This window comes from Simochromis diagramma, unplaced genomic scaffold (genome assembly GCF_900408965.1).
Source record: "Simochromis diagramma unplaced genomic scaffold, fSimDia1.1 OVJJ01000079.1, whole genome shotgun sequence".
Lineage (NCBI taxonomy): Eukaryota > Metazoa > Chordata > Actinopteri > Cichliformes > Cichlidae > Simochromis > Simochromis diagramma.
Window position 1 is genome coordinate 1,305,013 of NW_024387075.1, and position 21,763 is coordinate 1,326,775.

The window sequence follows — 21,763 nt, forward strand, 5'->3', positions numbered from 1 at the left end:
TTTAGCGATAGTCGAGTGTGTTTATGCTCGTCTGTGAGGAGAGGATTGTTGGAATAGTGATGATGATGTGCGCTATCACTGTCAATTGTCAGTAAACACTTAATCTGGCTGATGAATCTACACGTGAGATATTACAAAGTCTGCGTTATTAACTCTGTAATTAGGCGCCATTCTTATTTTACGGCGCTGTTGCTCAATCGGGGGGCGCTCTCTGTTGAGGAGAAAAGCATGATTTCTTTGTATACGGATTATCCATTGTTTAAATGTCCCGGGCAGTCGAAAAGGAGGCAGAGCTGTTGAGAAATGCTAGGAGCTAACTGGGCGCTAACCGTATCATTCAAATATATTGATTGTCGCAATGTTGGCAAAGAGAGGAAGTGACGTAAGATTTGCGCATGCGGGGTACCGATCGGGTTTCCGGTACGGATCGGGTAGTGACAGCGCAGCCCAGCTCAGTTTCCAACAATGGCGGCAGCTAGTTAGTTTTAATATTACTCTTATTATTCTTTCTGGATCACAAAATAAACTTTTAACATATTTTTAGGCGAGAATGTAACTGTGTAAACCTCAAATATCTGCTCAGTTTATCAAGACACCACATATTTTCAAAAGCGCTCCGACGTTTTCGGAGACGTTTGTTACCCACTAGCTCGATAGCTAGCCGGGGGCAAGGCTCACTAGCGCTCGTGAGAACACAGGATTACCGGCAAATCGTTTTCAAACCCACCTACTCGGGTTAAAACACATATAAGTCACTTAGATAACTTAATAATGTTATTTTTTGGCTTTTTTTTAGTATTTTATTTGTTCCTGAGTAAATCAGTTTGGCTGAGATCAAAGTTACTAGTTTTTGCACAGCTGAATAAACCTCAAGCAGACAACTGATTATCAGAAGCATGAGATGCTCGAGAATTTACTCCGGTGTCCCGTTATATTTTAGATAGCAAGGAGTTTATTAAACTTCACCGGAACAATCTGCAAATTTCATTAAAATTTAATAAACTATCATCTTGCCTTTATTTTTAGTTAGCACATACTTTAAACACTTAAAGCTGTAAGCTAATGATAGTTATATAAGAGCAGATGAATGCTGGTGCAATAAGCTGTACGCTGTACGTCCAATGGATGCATGATCTGAATAGTCGACTAATTGCAAAAATAATCGGTGACTAGTCAACTATCAAAATAATCGTTTGTGGGAGCCCTACTTGTTAGATGTGCAGGCACATCAGTCCTGCTGTGAGATTTCTGCCTCCAGCCCCAATCAAATGGGAGGATGGAATATTTAAGTATGTCTGAATTCTGAACATGTCTGTGAAGGTTCTCCCTGAATTCTGAACAGTTTCTTTAAAAAAAAAAAAAAAAAAAAAAAAAAAGTGATTATCTTGTTAAGTTTTTTCTTTTTCTGCTTTCCAATGCAACTTTCAGCGCAGTAAGCACCGCGAGGCTTCAGTGACCTTCATTACAACAGGGTGAAGGTGCAAATCTCAGAAACAGACATTTAAAATACAGCCAAAGCTGTTTGCATGGCTAGATATCCATAGAGATAACAAGAAAATGGAACCGTTTTCACACAAGCTCTGAAGTCCTAAACTTTTCCATTAGACTTCAGCCAACAGAGCAGAGTGTGAGAATGCAACTGTCACACCGTTCTTGGTGTTTTAGGGTTTCTGTGCCTCCTTTTGCTTTGCCTTTTCCTCCCTTTCTTTCTTTCTTTGCCTGTGTTGGTAGACACATGATCTAAGAGAGCTTGTACATTGTTACATTATGTTACAAGTGATAATAATGAGCTCTGTTAAGTGTGCACGCTTACTGACTGCACGTCTGACTTGCATATGCATGTGTGTCTTTGTGTGTGTGCGCGTCTTTAGGAAGATGTATGTGGCCGTCTTTAAATGGCCTTGAGTTAATGGCCTGCCTCCTCACTGTAGAGTAGCTGAATCAAGTGGCTCTAATGGGACCAATATATCTGCCTAAGCGCCGCTTATCACACCAGCTCGACGGATGGGAGGATGAAAACATGAGGGAGAGAGGGAGACAGAAAAACAGATGTGCACTCCAGAGAGCGACACAGCTTTTTTCAAGCTTAAAAAGTGCAAGGATGTGCACGCGCATGTCACAAATGTAAGGGTGTAACGGTGAAAATTGATGACAGTCTTTAAAGTGTTATATAGTCACTTCAGAGGACGAGTCACTGGGATGTCCTGCCATGGTGTACTCGTGTCTGTACACTGTTTGTTTGTTTCTGTTGGCTACTGTACAGCATCTAGCTGGTAAACCTGTGTTCTAATCAAAGCGCTTGTGTCCCATTTGGAAAATGCCTTTCCCAACGCCAGATGACATGTGAATCCACCAAAAGCCGAGATGGTCCAGTTTCCACCGGCACTTAAACGCAGCATGTATTTGTAGATCCGTGTGGAGCTGCACACATGTTTATTTGCCAAGTTGTTTTGCACGTGTTCAGATTGCTTGGCTTTAGCGTGTAGACTAGCACGTGCATTTGTGAGAACTAAAATTGCTGCACACATCAGTAAATCTTTGTTTTTCTCTGTGAATCATGTAGCGTGCATCTGTGTCTACTTGGGAACTACAGCTTTTTTCTTCTAAACGGATTCATGGTCAGAGGGTGTGAAAGTCCCGTCTTTCATTGCTTAACCCACTCTGGACTTGTGACATGGCGGCAAAAGTAATTGTGAAACTGTGCATAACCTTGTGTCTTTAATTTTGTTTCTGCAGGCTATATGACGATGATGATTATGATAAAAAATAAATAAATTCAGCCTTTTCACTGCTGAATGGAACAAACTCAATTTACATTTGTGTCAGTAGAAATTCCTTAATGAAGACCTTAATACAATCAGTGGCATAAAAAGAACAGTTAACAGTCTGGAGCTGCCATACTTCTGATTCATTTCCAATCTAAATGCAAGAAGCACGCATTGAAAAATAATACAAAAATGTCTCAAAATGTAAAAGTACGTCCCTCGCCCTTCCTTAAACCCAGACTAATCCCCTCTGTCCATCTCTTTATTTTCCTCTCACAGCCGATCCCGACAGAGGTGGCTTATCTGATTTTGGGCAGCTCTGGTTGCTATCCAGCGCATATTTGAGCCCGTCAGAGCACAGTGGTGCTGCCAGCACAGTTTTTTTCCAGGAGTGTGTCTGGCGGCTGCTTGTGTAATGGACTTTTTCCTCCACCTATACAGTAAACAGACCTCGCCCTGTCCACAACGCCACTTTGCATTCATAAAACCCACTGAAAACTCACAGCAGAATTGTGTTCACTACCTGTCTGAGGCAACATAATCAACTCTGTCCAGTGTTTATCATAGTCTGCTGTATAAAGCAAAACCTCAAAACAAGTCACCAACAACTGTTTATTCCTGTTTTTATTACCTTATTTATCACCGGCTCTTTTGCACAAACTACAAAATAAAGTGCAAGACGAGGGAACTATGCACTGCAGTGGCACAGAAATTATTTGAATCTAATACTTGCTGCAAAAACAGCATCCCGGGAGTATTAAAGCAATCCATCACAAATATAGTTACAGAACAAACTAAAATATTTCTTATTTAAAAAGCCCCTATTCAAAGAGCCATTCTACAGCATATTTAGCATATTTTCTATGCTTAATGCAAAGAGATTAATGCTTATGTGGCATTTTAAATGTTGCTGAGTCTATAATATATCCTCTGATACATCAAGATTAAAATGTTAAACTTCCAACAATAATAGTCTCCATTATGAATGAGCATGATCAAGTAAAACGCATGCTCGACCAATTAAAGGATGAAGCAAATCCAGCCCTCCCAACCACAGCTGTTCACTCCATCATTCTGCCTGAACTTTCCTGGACTAGTCTGGACCAGCAAGACTACCATATTTTCCGCACTATAAGGCGCACTTAAAATCCTTTAAGTCAGTGTGCCTTATAATCTGATGCGCCTTATCTATGAATTCTGGCTGTGTTTACTCTACTGTGTTTACTCTTACTTTACTGTGACCTCAAACCAATTGTATGTGGTACACGGCGCTCAAAAATCTGTCAACAAATGTTTTAGTAGGACTTTGCTAAGCTACGAAGCTGCACCGCCTCATGGACTGTCTGAGCATTATGGCTACCGTAGTCAGGAGCCTCGTGACTCGTAGTAATCTGGGCCCAAACTCCGTCCGCGTCAGGTCCCAAAGTCAAACGAACACTGTGTAAATTCTTTCATCTTTAATAAAATGATCAGTGTTGCTGCTTTAACAGGTGTAACAATTAAGTTTAACATCCAGGCATCCATGAAAACAGAATTTATTAAATTTTACGAAGTTATAAGTTAGCAGGAAGTTAGCAGAAAGTTAGCTCGCTAGTTTCGCTAGTTACCTAAACATGTTCTGACTGAGAGATTTCTGGGCAAAAGTAAAACATACAGCTCTGCTATCACTTCCAACATAAATGAAGACAGAAAACTAAATAGCAGTAACATTTGTAGGGTTACTGAAGTTGGACTAACTGGTATATAATGTGTGCTAGTGCTCGTGATCGCCAGCAACACAGCTATGTTAGCATAACAAAGCATAACACAGTGAACCTGGAGAATGAACGCTAACCTTTTTCCTCTTGATAAAAGTTCCCGATGTTTTGTTTTTTTTTTGACAAATGCAATCGCATGGAAAATTGCTGTAAACGGACCAAACTTCAGTAGGGGAGAACAACTGACATAAACCAGCCACAATATGAGGTTAGTAATTAATGTAAGATAAGATAACCTTTATTAGTCCCACACATGGGAAATTTGTTTTGTTACAGCAGAAAGTGGACAGTGCAAAGTTACATAGCAAAAATTAGAAAAAAACTGGAACAACATATACTGTTGTTCCAGTGTTTATAGAGCAGCTACTAGAGAATTCAACATTAATGAATCAATGGTACGGAAGTGGAGGAAGCAAGAGGAATGAGTTGAGTAAAGTTTGACTTATCTAACTGTTTTGTTTCGTTTAATACGCCTTATAATCTGGTGTGCTTATGGGCCGAAAAATACGGTATGTTAAAAGGCAGATATACAACAAAATTCACAGTAGGAGACACTCATCCTCTGAAGCAAATCGTTGTTCGTTATATGGAAATACTTTGGATTTACTTCAAATGATGTTAACCAAGAATAAACACATGCAAACAGTGCTTAGAGTCGCGTCTGTGCCGCAAAGTAACAAAGCCAACTTATCCAACCACCTGAAAACACGCCACAAACTGCAATATGATGACTGCATGAAGGCAAAGATAAACGATGCAATGGTTGCTTACTTAAATCGTCCAACTTCAACTCAAGACGTCCATGAAAGGGACCTGTACAGCTCCTCGGAGTATCGAGCACAGTCACAATTAATTTGGTCAAGAATCAGCAGCATCCACTAAAAACAATAAGTTACAAATGTAATAGGAAAATGTCCAACATACTGAACAAAAGATGCATTATCCTCCAACTATTTTTCCATGTTTTGTATCTAAAAGGTACAAAATTAAAATAAATAAATCACTCAAAGTACAAATTAATCACAAGAGTGGCTTTCCTGAATGACTTACAAGTGTGTGTAAGATTAGTGGTGATACAGCACATTGACAGGACATTTTACCGTCCATTATGGCAGATTAATGCTGAAGCGTTTGCTTGTTGCCATGACAAATCTCTGCGGAGCGCTTGACACCAGTGAGTAACACTTAAGCGCTGTCATCCTCACAGCCCACATATTTTCCTCTTAAGAAACTGAATGACAGGAAATACTCTGGTGCAGACTAATTCAGCATTATATGACTATTAGGATCATCAGTCTCCAGCTGAATGAATGCATCCATTTTCTTATGTTAGCTTTCTTGAAATTTTATATTTAACTATCATATTCAGCTCACAATACACAGGAAAGTGCTTGTGAAAACATGACCACAATTTGGGTGAAGACCCATTAGGCTATCACTGTGTGTAAGTTTCACTAAAATCTGAGAAATATTCTAGAGAGATCCTTTAAAGCAATTCTTAGGACCGTGGATAGAGAGATGGATGTGTCATCATGCCATAAGCTTATCAGCTCTCTGGAAGGATGAACTAAAAAGGATAAAAGGATAATAAACAAAGTTAAAATAAAAGAAACAGGTTTACAAAGATGCAAAAACACACTGTGGGGGGGGGGGGGGTAGTGTAATTGTGTTAGGTCCTGGAGGATCAAAGAAGAAGTGAAAGAAGGAACGCATCCGTACCTGGGGAAACTAAAAGAGAAGAGGGTAAATGGAGAGACTTAAGACTTAAAACAAACTGAAAAGTAACAAACTAATAACAGAAACTATTGTAAGAAATTGGTATAGGCATATTTTTTTTTATTATTATTTTTTGGGGTGGGGTTTCGGGGTGGGATTGGTAAAACTTTTGCAGTATCATTTTATGAATGTAGTGCTGTGACACTTCGAGAGTGTAAGTTGTTAATGATAACATGTGAGGTGACAACTGATTCTCACATCATATTACAAGTGTGGAAACCTGCCACTGTCTGGTTCATGGCCCAACAAATTTATTTATTTATTATTATTATTATTTTATTTTATTTTTTTTTAAAAACACACAGCACCATAGAACCCATACTAGGTAAGCTAGCCCCTTATTGCTCTCTCCCCACCTATATCACATTTGATTAATGCAAAGTGTGCTTGAGCCATCAGCAAAATCAACTATTATTCTGGCATTTATTCAGAAAAAAAATGAAAAAGCCGCTCCAAGATGTAGAGCATTAGAACCTTTAGTAGAAAAATCAAGAAGCCCAACTACCAGGTGAAGTACATGTGAGCACCAAAACACACGTGTTAGCTAAATAACAAAAAAAAAAAAAAAAAAAAAATACAACTACAATACCGTTCCACCTGGAAAGAACTAAATAGGATCTATAACCCTCCTTTGTTATTCTTTACTTTTTACCAGCACCCACCAATCTATCATTCCCTACTTTCAATTATTCTATTAATTGTGCAAACCGCACGCGCTCACAGCCTGAGGTGATGTCTGCAAAATGTTTATTTTGTCTGGCTGTCAAAAAAGTTCAGCAGAACTGCTATAATTGTGCAATTCATTATGTATCAATGCAATTTAATTAAGTGCAGCGACGCAACAGCACTCTGTGTTTGTAAAACTATTTTCAGTTCTGGCTGCCATTTTCTTCACATAAAACGAAACGCCGGGATCTGTGGCCATTCCCTTATTGTTTGGCACCAAGCCCAAACGCTGCAGTAAACATATTCTTTTCAGCAGGCGGCTCTTTTCAATCTCTCTGATTTGAGCTGTCATGTGAAAAACATACTATTGTGCCACTTAAACACCCCTGTGTACCCCAGTTTTGGACAGCACAAAAGCTCTTATTGATTTTTAAAATCAACAAATCAGACCCACATTTTGTTTTCCTCCAAATGACTTAACTGTAAACCACACCAGCTAAACTCTTGCTGGGGTAAAGTACAGAAGTTGAAACTGTGTCAGATTAAGATGTAAGCCAGCAGATTTGGGCAGCATTTATTAAACATTAGGACTGCATCAACACAGCACTCCTATTTCTTTTCATCAAACTAAAGCGTGGGCAGAATCTCTGACAAAACAACACAGGGTTGGCAAGGGAACAAAAAAAAAAAAGTTTCTTCTGCCAATAAAATCAATATCAGCTGGCAAAACACAGCATAGGCTAAGACATGTAAAACAATGTTAATATGAAACTCACCGAAATCCAGATAAATGTGATGGGGTAACACTTGCCCAGCTTCAACTTGAGGCATACAAATCACAAGTACTGTAACTTTTTTTGCATCAAAATGAAGATTCATAAACTATATGCTAAACCAAATAAATACTTTAAAAAGAAAAAAAACTACCACTGTTAATGCAAAAGACATATATAAGCAGTATTTTCTTTTAACGAGGGCTGCAAAACATCAATTCTTAAATGTGCTGGCTTACACAGTTAAGCCCTCTAATATGATAGTGCACTGATTACACTTTTAAAGACTTTTAAAGCTTAAATCCACAACCTCTGCTGTAGTTAACATTGAAAACCTACTCAGACAAGTTTGTACAAGATTTAAAAAGAAAGTAAAGCCTGGCCTCAGTCCAATAACCCCTTTGTCTCTCCCCCTGGCTTCTATTACTTTCCTCTACCCTCGATCACCCTCTAATCATGCCCTCTTCTGTGTGAACAAGTGTGCCCGCCTGGTTTAGGGAGCAGGGAGTAAATATTTAGGAGGGAGGTGGAGGAGAGGACCAAGCGAGTGTTGGATAAATCAGAGAGGAGGAGGATTATGTTAATGTGTCCAAACAACTACGGTCAAGTCCTGGGACAGAAAGAAAGAGACTGATAAGACAACAACGAGGGAAAGGAAGGGGAAGGGAGATGAACTGAGCGATGCTAGAAATGCAACCGCTTAGTGAGATATAAATGAGAAAGTCTTGGATGAAAAACAAAAAAGCAAAGGGAGTTGGGCGTGCAGGATTCCTGTGGTCAGAGGGCAGAGACAAGGAGGCTAAGGAGGCTGCAAGGACAGAGGGGTTCAGACAGAGAGAAAAAAAACATGAGGGGGACGCAGAGAGAAAATCAACACATAGAGAAGGAGGGAATGGGGTCCTAATCTTCTTCGCTCCCACCTTCAGATCAGCTGAGCTCCTGCGGTCACAACTGCTCTCTGATTGGCTAAGACTGCAGAGAGTGGTGGATTAAAGGACAGGAGGGGGTACTTCTTAGTTTTTGGTGGTTTGTGTGTGTGTGTGTGTGTGTGTGTGTGTGTGTGTGTGTGTGTGTGTGTGTGTGTGTGTGTGTGTGTGTGTGTGTGTGTGTGTGTGTGGCGGGGGGTCGTCTATATATGAATGCTCTTGTGAGAATCACTTTAATGCAAGGACACGGTGGTCACTCCTCACTTATTTTTGTTGAGAGGATTTGATCTTGAGTTAGGGGTCAGGATTAGACCAAGTCCTGCACATATCTGAGGCCTTCCAGTATTTATCAATTCCCTTCAAAGTGTAGATTAGACTTGTCTGCACTTTTTTCAAGTTCAACTGGGAAAAGTTCATTTGAAAAATACAAAAAGACCAGACTTCAAACTGAAACTCCAAAAAAAAAAAAAAAAAAAAAAAAAAAAAAAAGACAAAAATTAAGACATTTTAATATTTTTAAAGACTTAGAGTTATCAAATATTTGTCATCTAACTAAACTTAATAACTCTAAAAGACACTTGCATAAAAGGTTTCATTAAAACATTTACTGGTGGCAGTTCCAGAGGTCTTTTAAAACATTTACACTCACAAAGTCATGAATACCAAGTCAGTGAGTTGTTCAAATGACTTCTTCTCATGAATATGGTAAACATTACACCACCTGGAGGCCCAGTTATACCTGACAGGAGGGTCCTCACAAGTTGGAATGCCAAACGTGTGTGTGTGTGTGTGTGTACATATACCTGTGAATGTGTGCGTTTGAGTTTTTAGTACACACACCCGCTTCCCAAACCTCACACACTTGTGTGAGCTGACAGCAGAGGAAGCCAAGTCTCATGCAACGCTTTCAATCTCACTCAACAGAGATTTTCCTCTTCCATTTCATTTTACATTCACAGTCAACACACACACACACACACACACACACACACACACACATATATATCTCCTCGGCACCCCCTGTCTTCTCACTAGCTGAAATCGTTTACTCTTTCGCAACCTCGGCCGCTTTCAACTCAGCAGGACTCCAACACTGTTGCAACGCATCAGTGTGTGTGTGTGTGTGTGTGTGTGTGTGTGTGTGTGTGTGTGTGTGTGTGTGTGTGAGTGTGTGTGAGTGTGTGAGAGAGAGAGAGAGAGAGAGAGAGGTGCGCTTAGCTCAGTGTAAGTGAAATGCAGAGAGAGAAATAACTTGAAGGATGACCTATAACAGTGAGGGAGGATGATGCAGTAGGAGGAGATGAATGGTGAAATAACACATGATGTATTAGTTGTCCCAGGTTATCTTGTCTTATCCACTGTTGTTATGAATATCCAGTGTTACTGTGTGCTAATAAATTGTATTGCCTTGAACTGGGAAAAGAGGTCAGAGAAATTGAAAGCCTGATAAGATATGATGGAAGACAGAAAAATGAGTCATACTGCAGCTGTTGGACGGGGTTTTTACAAAGGGAACGGAAGTCAAAAGGTGAGCACGGCTCTATGCCAATCACATTCACTGTGAGAGAGGACAGTCACAGCAAGGCCCAGGGCTGGACTGGGACAAAAAATCGGCCCGGGCATTTTGACTAGAGACCAGCCCACCAAGTATTATAGGAAAAACCATAAAGCCGTTGAAAGAAAACAAACGCTGTTGTCACAGTGATGTACACTGTCGTGTTGGTATATATGTATCAGTCTAATAAACCTATACCATCCTCCCTATTCTGGTATTCTAAACAGTACCCGAAAGTAGACTGCTTGGTCGAGTTAACCTCCTGAACTATCACATGGTGAAAACCTGAAATTAAGACAGAGAAGACTAGAGGTGAGACATGATCATTACTGATTACTGATGACAGATTTAGATATATTTTCATAAACCATTCATTTACCACATCAATAAACAGCATGGCAGGACAAAATATTTTTTCTAACATGGCAACCTTTAAAAAGTGAGAGGAGACAGAAAGACAGGTGAGAAAGAATAAAACTTAATTGACTTTTTGAAGCCATTTTACACACAGTACTGGTACAGTATCTAGAAAATGTGGGAAAATACTGGCATCATATACAGTACTTGGCTACTTCTGAAGAAATTATGATGGGACCCTAAAAAAAATTACTATGTACAATAATGGATTTCTATACATTTTACATCAGATGAAAATGTTTGCTCTAAGATTCAGATAATTATTTGTTAAAAGCGAGACATTTTAAATGAGAAAAAGAAAGAAAAGTATTTCTTCGTGCCCTCCTCTCCCTGTTAATGTCCTACCTGGGTCCCTGGCAAAACTTTTCTAGACCCGCCCCTGCACAGTCACCAGCTGTCAGCTACATAAAAAAAGGATCCTGGTGTTATTTGTCTCTCAGAAACAGTTCATAACTGCCCTTCAACTCATTCATGTCACCTAAAAGGTAAACCTGTTTCTCCATCACCTGTTCAGCTCTGATGATTCAGTAAGGACATCTCCTGGTTTTCATCTTCATGTTTCCCTCTCACCAGATAACCAAACCGATATCATGACCAGCACTTTTTACAGCTCTGGCTCCAGCAAACATCAGCTGATACTAGAAATTAATATTAAATAAATTCTAACAACAGCTGATCAAGCTTAAACATGCTGCTGTTGTTTAGCGCGACATCTGCTGGTTTCCTCTTTCTGGCGCAAAGTGGGAGATAAACAAACAAGAGAGAAAAGCCGATCAGATGATCATTGATCAGGTTCATGATTGAAGTGAAACCTTTATGGGGAGATAAAAAAAAAAAAAAAAAAAAAAAAAAAAAACCATCAGCCCATAAAAACAAAAAATTACCATCGGCCCACCGGGCAAATGTCCGGTATGCCCGATGGCCAGTCCAGCTATGGCAAGGTCTGATCACTTGAACATTAACAGGCCTGCAGCATGAAGTGCAGCAAAGAAGCCAATGTGGGAAAACGCTACTGTAACTGTAAGAAGGTCAAAACTACAAGGAAAACATCAGGGTTACTAAAATAAAAAGAATGGCAGCTTTTCTGAAAGTTTTAGGAGCTTTTTGGTGTCATGTGCACTCAAGGTACTTGGCACATGATTTGGTAGTCCAGAAAGTGCTACGCAGAGCTTTCTAGGCCCATGTTTGCATGTTACAGCTGTGCACTGTCACCAAGGGCCAATGTCTAAAATATTAACAACAACTAATGTGGGCAATCCTTGATTATGTTTATGCTGTTGTTAGCTGTTTAGCTTAGCCCCTGAAAAATTGATAATATACAATGATGGTTTTGTTTTTTCCTGCCATCATTTCCTTTTGTTTTCAAGCCTACTTTCCAACCAGTCAGCAATTGAGCTACACAAGGAGACATCCTAAATGGGCAATTTGCTGATGGCTTTTGGACTGCACACACGTGCGTCTCTGTAGCCTCTGTGGGCACTGAATCCTTCTTTCTACCACAGGGCTGCGCCTTTCTGGTCCCCCTCAAGAATATGACCCAGTCCCCTTTAATGTCTCCTTAATCATTGCTCATGCTGCCTGTGTGCATGCCCAAAGTTTAAAACTAATCATAAATGTCATAATCTTTTTTTTCTATTTTTTTCCTCCTAAATCTTTTTCCGAATTCCTAAACTAAGGTTTGAAAACTTTAAAAGCAGGATCAAATAGGTTCTTCCCCTCACTTCTTGACACAAGAGTTTCAGTGAGGTAGTGAGTGGATTTATGAAGAGAGCAGTAGGAAGGTTAGGTGAACGCGCTGACCTCAACACGAGGCAAGTGTCATTCTTTTCAGATATTATGATGTACTTCCTCTTTATTCACTTTCTGCTTCAGTTTGCCCTCATCTAACTGTGAAAACCTTCAACACAATAAGCCCTTACAGCCATTTCCATAGGAACCACACTCACAAAGTATGCCCTTCCTTCTCTTGTGTGATTGTATGGATGTGAAACTAGAGTGCCAAGAACACAAACACATTCCTCCAATGGAGCAGCACTTCATGCTTCTTACAGCTCATACTTACACCCTGCAATCAAACATAGTAAAATGTGCCTATGTTGCCACATTTAGACGAGCACACCCCCTGAGCTCAGACAGCTCTGTCAATGAAAGAATGGGGGTGTTATTAATTTGATTAAACGTCTGTGAGTTATGCCTTCATTAAACTTCATCAAGGCTAATTAGTATCCTGGCATTGAGATGTGCGACCCACTAAAATGCTCTTCAACTAACCACCTCTGATGACACTGTCATAATAGTCACACACTTTGAACATGTAACATAATCATGCTCAGTTATTAGTTAAATCTTTAGTTAGTTTTACGATCATTTCTACACAATAGCTCAAAATCATCCATGCAGATATTTTGTCTTTATTCTGAAGTTTGAGAAACTAGCACAGACTTTAATTTACTGATCGCCACTTACAAACCTGTTAAACTTACAGCTGAATGACTGTGGGTAAAATAAAGCAGTACAACTTCAGAGAAAGTATCTCTTTTAATGTGAGCATTTGTACCAGACTGTCGCTGCGAAAAAGTACCGAGGATGAAGTCCTCAACTTGATTTACCAGCTGATGTTCCAATTCTCAGATACTGCTATGAACTCTATTGCTATTATGCAACCAATTCAGTATGCGACCAGATGTGAAATATAGACACAACGTTTCCATCTGTGAAAAACAGCCAGGAAACAGTCTTTGGAGAACACAATGAGGGACAAGGCTTCTGGGACATGGCTGAGAAGATGAGAGGCAGGAGCTGTCTAGGTTACTTTAGTGGCTTTTTTTTTTTTTTTTTTTAATTCTTCTGGTACCTGACTGGGTTGACTAGTGTACTTCTAATAATAGTTACAAATCCTGTTTAATGACTCCAAGTATCCAGATGCCAGTCAATGCCAGTATCCAAGTGAATGAGTAATACAACTCCCCCACTCAGAGCAGTTATAAAGGGGCAAAATATCCATAGAGGTCAAAACCGTCTCCTGTACCAGGCTGTAACTAAGCGTTTTGTTTACTTGTAATGCCCCAACTTACAACCTAATAAAAGGCAAGTGAAGCAGCAAATCTTGCAAACTAACTGGTACAACTTGAGAAGTGTTCTTATAAAAAAGGGGAAATTTATGATAACACACCCTCCCCAGTATGGTCAGTATAAACAGGCCAAAGTAATGGGAGGTGAAGAGAAGACCCATAGCTGCAAAGTCAATTTCCTTCTCACCTTCATGCAACAGCAGCTCCTTCAGACTAAAGTTACAGCACTGACATTCACAACTCCACATATTTTATCCAACACACACGCACGCACGCACACAACCACAACAAGGATTTTTACATGCTCCTCTTAGTCCCCTGTGTTCCCCTCTGCTCTCTCTTTGGTCTCTGTGCAGCTATGAAACTTTATCTGGGGGAACACAAGTGCAAGATACACACACACACACACACACACACACACACACACACACACACACACACACACACACACACACACACACACAGCCACAGCTGAACTGCAGTTTCCACATGATCTCCAAATTGTAATTAGATCAGACGTTTACACAGATAGCTTCATAGGCACAGTCCACTAGGCCACTTTGCCTCCACTCCCATCTTCATGAGTTTCTCTCAGACACACACACACACACACACACACACACACCTCCAGCGTGGTTCAGGAGAACTCTGCTTTGTCTGGAAATTGCTGAGAAATTAGTTAAGGTTCAAACAACACAAACTATAATGCAACAATTCTGCAGGGAGGACAATGTATCTTTCTGTGTTTATCTGTGTGGCTACTGTCGTTCTGGATTCTCACGGACACACACACACACACACACACACACACACACACACACACACACACACCTGCAGATCAAGAACAGTTGAGAAAACCAACTTGGAAAATGTTGTTAAATAACATAAAAATTTCTCTTCTCAGTTTTACGATCCATTTCCCTTAATCCAATCAGTCTAATAGAGGCAGCGTTACATGACACATGAACACAAATACACGTGCAAACACTTGCTTCTAAGTGGCCTGCACTGTGGGATTTTCAGCCACACAAAAATATGTTATTACATTTCAAAAAGTCGTTGAAATCTTACTTTACTTGAGAAAATGCATAATTTAGTTAGCAGAACAATAATCTAAGAACTGGAAGACACTCTAAGACAAATATGCTCTTTATCTGAGGGAGTGAGTGTAAGCGCCTGTCTTTGATGAATGTACTCTCGTCTGATATTTGGAATACAGATCAGATTTCAATAAAGATGAAACAATAAATTTAATGTCAGAATTTGGGAGTTGTGATCGCTTAAAGCTGTACGACTTGCGGTGCTAGTGGAGACGCAGCCAATCAGGACGCATTCTTGTTAACACAACTCATCAACTATGTGTTATTTCAAAGTGTTCATTTAAGTAGGCAACTTTCCATGGATGTATGCGTTTCTTCCAGTTATCAAGCAGTTTGGACCAGTCGTACCGGCTTCAGCTGCTAGAGAAACTGAAGCAGGCTGAGCAGAGGTGCTAAATAAACTACAAATAAACCTAAACTGACAAGGGAGGAACTTACACAAAGAAGGAGGAAATAGTATTATTGTAGGGTCTTTACCTTGCAATGTTGCGAATCTTGCAAAAGTGTGTTGTTGCCATTTGGTGCTATAGAAATAAATTAGTGGCTATCCCAGCTGACATAGGTAGGCGTGGTACACCCTGGACAGGTCACTAATCTGTTGCAGTGCTAACACAACATGACTTAAGTAAAAGTCTAATAATTGTTAAGACTTGTTGCAGTGCCAAGGAGAAAATAGATTCTAAATATTATAAAGTATTCAGTATTTCTAAACTATAAATACAGGCATATATCAAGGGAAAAAAGTGATACTTTGTTTCATGATTTGTAGTCTTCGCTGTTGGAAAACTGAACTGCATTAAGTTGATATGTGATGTGATCATTGATCTAGTGGATGCAGTAGCAAGAAGAAGCGGTGCGTTTGCTTGACAGTATCTACGTTTTTTAATGGCTGACTACTACAACAATACAAAATCTATGTGATATGAGAATTGCGATTATGATATTGACTGGACAGAATCCAAGAGAACCAGCGTGGAACTACAGAGCGGTGGAGCAGAGGATCGATCAGAAAGTACTAATGGATTAGAAAGGTCCAGCTAGATGCTCTGATATCTGTCAGCTGCTTCCATGCGTCTCCTTAAATAAGTAACAAGATGCAGATCAATACACGGCAATCTGACACACTGAATATTCAACTGGCCAGAGATCAATAACGCCTCTCCCAACCTCTAACTAGCTTAATATGACAGAGGAAGACTGATGGAGAAAGCATATCAGCACATACACAAACACAACCACGCAGCTCTAAAGGAGGTTGGGGAAGTGTCAAATAAAAGGGCAGCTTGCTTTTTTCCGCTGTGAGCAGGCGAGGAGAAAGAAAAAGAGAAGACTCGCATTGACATTTCACACCGATACACCGGTGTTTAAAAAAAGAAAAAAAATGCTGTGGAGATCTTCTCCACTTGACAAACTGACATGCTCTACAAGAGAATACTCCTGTCTGCCTCAGCTGCCAAGACTTCCCCTCCAGCCAAACTTCATCTGTTGCCAAAAGTCACTCAAGCATTTTTCTGCACGGGGCATACACCAAGCAGAGCGTCTGGCTCACAAGTACTACCCCACCTGACCAGTGACCCATTCACCGTTTCACCGGGTGATGATGGGATCCATATGGGTTCAATTACAGATTTTTTTTTACTTTTTATGGAGGGAAAAAAACCCTCTGCCTGAGAACATTTCTACATTTATAGAAAAATTCAGAAGTCATCCAGTTATGTGAAATTAGTGCCAGAGACCTGCCAAGAACAACCAGAGTCTTGGTTAAGTGATGGGATTTTAATGCCTTGCTCATGGGGCTCATGCATAATATTCAGTCGGGAATAGCTGATTTACTCTTTAGAACCGCATCTGGCACGCTGGTTGATGTAACAGCTTAGAAAATTGATCTAGATTTAAATTAAACCTTTAAAAGGGAAATTACATTACAACAAATTACGTAAATACAAGTTCATTACAATGGAAAAAAGAAATGTTTTAAGAAAAGTATCAAAAATGTTCAAGTGCTCAAAGTATTGAGAATGTCTTTTTATTTCAATTAATTTAATAATCAGGTAAAAATCTTCAGATGCTTGTTAAGATTTCAGAAGTTTGGCTACCTAAGGAAAGCATTTGAGGAAAAAACATTTTATGGTAAGTATAAAAAAAATAACGCTTAAATTAAAAACCGACAGATTGTATAAAATATATTTTGGCAAATTTTACAGTGTCTTTGAAATGAAAAACTCAGAGGGACACACTTGGATTACTGTCACAGGCGACTTACTAAACATGCGGTGGTTTGACTTCAATGCCTCCTCATCAACAACCACATGCCCATCAATGAGGTGAGTTTAACACGGTCATTGAGTCTTTATGCGATTTTATTTATCGGTTTCTTTTTCCTCCTCATGGTAGATGAATGAGCAGAGAGAGAAAAGAGAAACTGAGGATGATACCAACAGCAAAAAAAATAAAGTGAGAAACAAAGACTCACTGCATCCATCCTCGTCACTGTGGTCCCCGCAATCGTTGTCTCCGTCACACTGCCACTGGGCTGGGATGCAGGTACACTCCCCGAATGCACTGACCGCACACGTAAAGTGGTTCCTCCCACATGAGCACTCAGTGCTGCCCTGAACTCCTGCACACGCACACACGCACACACGCACACACACACACACACAGGAAGAGAAGATTAGAGCTTATTGCACATGCTCAGGTTAACTCAGGCACTGGAATTCATATTACCACAAAATGATTCTGCCAGATATACATAATAACTGTAAAGTATTGAGACAGGGACTTTTATCCCTGCCCGTGACCTCCTGCTTTGTTTCTCGCTTTAATCTTGACACTCCTCAGCTGCTCCCTGCTTAGTATGTTGGATAAAAGCCTGAGAATGCCACAGTTTTTTGTTATAAACAAAAACACAGTTTCTTTCAATTTAATGTAATTTTCTGTTTCATAACTCTCAACAGTAAACTTTAACAGTAAACCCAGTAAACTGGGACTCTGAATAGATTCAGTATAACCTTGCTTCTGAATTTTTTGCTCTGATATCTGTCATATCTATTTTACAGAGTGATCGAAAGACTGTGCTGCTCATGTAAAAAGACGCTCCTTAGCTGCAGAAATAACAGAAGCACATCAGCGCCTTGGTACACACATACAGCACTGCAATGGTTAGTCACTCAGTTATTCAACACATACTGAATATATTTGTTGTTTTTAGTGTTTTAATATCCTTGATTTGGAAAATGTTTCACGTGCAAATCTTTAGTCCTCCCTCTCACAAACCACTTTGATATAGAATAAAGTAAAATAAGCTAAAAGGGTCGTGTTATATCAAGTCAGCGAGGCCAAGCATCTCGAAGATTTTCAGCTCCCAAAATGACAGAGTAATTAAACTTTTCAAGGATGTGTGATTGTGCATTTGAAAAGCTGAGACCATCTCCTCTCAACACATATGCCTTACTGAAATATCTAAGCTATGTGGTGATGCAGAGGCCACGTGTTGCTTTCAGTTTAACTGGGCTTAATATGCGGGAGCGAGTCTCGGGGAGTAAAGTCTACTGTTAAGTTTAAAGTGAGTTAAACAACAACAAAACAAGCTACGATACACAGAAAGTCTGACTCATTTTAGCTCCTGAGAGCGATGATGTTTAGAACATCTGTATGTGTACACATGTCCTGTGGTGTTTCCAACTGAAATCCTCTGTGATAAGTAGGATGGGTGTCTTTTAAAAGCATCAACAAGTGACTGATTCAGTAAATTTTCCCCCTGAAGTTTCTTCTTCAAAAAACAAAACAAAACCCCTGACAGTGAAATATGTATTGTTGTTGGACTGTACTGACACTAATGATTAACAAAGTGATTGATGAGTTCTGTGTGCTAAAAACTGATAATTTAGTCAATTTACTCATCTGACAGAGAAATCACTAAGATGTGACTAAAGACTGAAGTTTATTATGTTTAGGTTTTTCTTTTTAGGTCGACTATCAGTGAAATGAGCACGTTCTGAAATATTGAATCCCCATTCAGTGGACTGAGACAGCCTTCCAGTGTTTATGACCAATCTCTTGTAACAAGCTAAACTTTTATTGTTACAAAACATATGCTGTAAAAAGAGTAATAAATAAATATGCAGATAACATACGAGAAATGTAAATGTGAAATTTACATTTCTATTCAGAACACAATTGAACACTGAACTGTAATACCAAGCTAATGTGTAGCATTACAGTATTATACCGTGGCTTTTCTCTCAAGTCAGAGTTGAGTCTCCATCTTCAGTGCACCCAATTATACATTCCCTCAAATATCCCTGCGTAAATAAACACAAAACATTTAAAAGAGCAGGGGACAACATTATAGCAAACCAAGCAGGCGGTTGCTTCAATTGTGGAAACTTACACACTGCCGAGTGCAAAAAACTTTTGCATATTTTTTGCAAACAGGTGCAAAAGTTATACTTCAAATAATTTACTCATCAATATTTTTTTCAGTTACATGGCATTTAGCTAGCTTACATTTAGTTAGCAATTTGCCAGTGTGACCGCTACAGCAATTTATCACAGCAGCCAGTTTATTTTTAGGGTGGTTACTGCAATGTTGAATACACCAGTGGTCCCACACACGAGTCAAAGAGAATGTCAAAGCTTGTATCTTGTGGCAGTCCAAGAAGGAAAAAGAATTATATTTACGGTACACTGAATGTAGACATGCTGATTCAGAACATTGTTAAGCACGGGAATAGGCAGTTTTATTAATATAGGCATACAGCAATTAAAATATTAAATAGTAATAACATTTTATGAAAAAATAACATTGAAATACTAACAATACAGTAGTAAGCAGATGACGGTATTATACTGTAAAGCTCAGAATCTACAAGTAAACTACAAAATAACTAATAAAATCTACACTGAACTTAAAAAAAGCAAAGAAAATTTTGATCTATAAAACATCTTCAATTTATCTCTGTTGCAACATGGTTGATTAGATGGATCGAATATAAATATCAGTTACTATCCTTTTATGTCATACACTGGGCATCTGTATACCAATAAACACTGGGTCTGATTTACTACCACAAAAAAGGAAAAGAAGGAAGAAGAAAAAGACACCACATCTTCAGACACATCACAGCAAACCATAACCAGGGGAGGAAATAAATAAAGGTTTCCCGTTTTGCTCTCACTTTGAAGCCCATTAATGGCCATCTGTGTGTGTGTGTGTGTGTGTGTGTGTGTGTGTGTGTGTGTGTGTGTGTGTGTGTGTGTGTGTGTGTGTGTGTGTGTGTATGTACACGTCTGTTTTGCTGAAGCTGGCCTGCCGCAACAAACCCAAAGTTTCTTGGAGCACGCATACGAATGTGTGTGCGTATGTGTGTGTGTGGTTCCTGGCCTCCTCACAAAGGCATCAGTCAACCCAGGAGGGCCTGGCAGAGAGAGCTCAGTAACCTTCAGATCCCTCCCACAGCACTAAATTAATGGCCTCTTTCTTTTCATTTCCCTCTCTCCCTTTCTTTCGCCTCATTCTTGTCTTTCCATCATCTCCTCTTCACACTTTCCCCTCAGATACCTCCATTATTCCCCCCTCTTCCTTACCCTCTGCTAGACAACTCTTCATTTACATCCTGTTAAATTTGTTTTCATTTTCATGAATGCTCTATAATTCCTAGTCCTCAGACCCTAGGAGTGGAACATTTACTCTCAGAAAAAAACAAAATGGGGCTATCAAAGACAGACTACCTGTCTGCTGGACAGACTGGGGTCTGAAACTCCCCGTGTTAAACTTTTCAGGTTGACACGGATCGCTTATATTGGCTTTGTAGCGTTAAGCTTATGCGTATTTTACTCAGATGTGAGTGTGGGCTTGCACTGAGCTAAATTAAAGTGTGCGAGCTGGAGCAGAAGTCTTGTCAACATGAAACCACATCACAGGCCGCACATTTGTCAAACATACTTTAAAAAGCATAGGTCACTGGCTTCAACCGCAGCCAAAGAAACTTATTGACTATAGCAGGAAGCAATCAACCACACTGTCTTACACAGTCTCACATATTTCCAACCGCTTAGATCAGGGGTGGGCAATCTCAGTCTATGAGGGCCAGTGTCCCTGCAGGTTTTAGATCTCACCTTGGGTCAACACACCTGAATCACATGATTAGTTCGTTACCAGGCCTCTGGAGAACTTCAGGACATGTTGAGGAGCTAATTTAGCCATTTAAATCAGCTGTGTTGGTTCGAGGACACATCTAAAACCTGCAGGGACACTAGCCCTCGTGGACTGAGATTGCCCACCCCTGGCTTAGATGGTGTGGCAGTCTAGAAAATGTTCAGATACAGACACAGTAACATCATCAATATTTCAGTGTCAGACTGGACAAAAACTGCCTGTAGACTGAAAGAGTTCTGGTGAAGGAAAGACTGTATCACATGTTCCTGTAATTGTTTTACAATGTTGCCAACACTATGTCACGAACAAAAAGTCACACTGCTGAGGTGTAGCAAATGTGCTTTATGGTACTAATACCCTTGACACACAAAGCTATCAAACCAGAAAATCAAGTCATCTAATGTTCATCCTGTGAACTGATGTGAACATGGAGCAAAATGGAAAAAATAAAATCTTAAGGGTTAAATGCCAGTAAATACAGCAAACGTTCGTGTAACCCCGTCAGTGAAAGTAATCACAACTTTAAAACCAAAAATGTATGAAGCGAAGAAGATGCCGATGTTCCTCGATGAGGCTTATGATGACGGGTAAATGCTCGGTCAGAGGGCATACAAAAAGACATTTATACCGTCTATAATGAGAGGGTGAACCTAGCAGGAAAATAAAGAGGGAATCATCACCCCTAGATTGTTATGTAAGGCTGCAGACAAAAAAAAAGTAACAAAACAAACACAAACACTATGCAGCAGCCAGGCCTAGCAGGCCGGTGCTTTCAAGAGCGCCAGCATGACAAGCCT

The 21,763-nt window shown here is 39.8% G+C and overlaps 1 protein-coding gene across 3 annotated transcripts in view; it reads right to left on the reverse strand.

Annotated features, from left to right (window-relative positions):
* The window catches only part of lrp4 (low density lipoprotein receptor-related protein 4), a 111,774-nt gene that overhangs the window by 49,026 nt on the left and 40,985 nt on the right, over nt 1–21,763 (reverse strand). For all 3 annotated transcript variants that reach the window (XM_040045572.1, XM_040045573.1, XM_040045574.1), the window contains exon 2: nt 17,280–17,426. In XM_040045572.1, the coding sequence (XP_039901506.1) occupies nt 17,280–17,426 (147 nt within the window). The remainder of the gene's footprint in view (nt 1–17,279; nt 17,427–21,763) is intronic.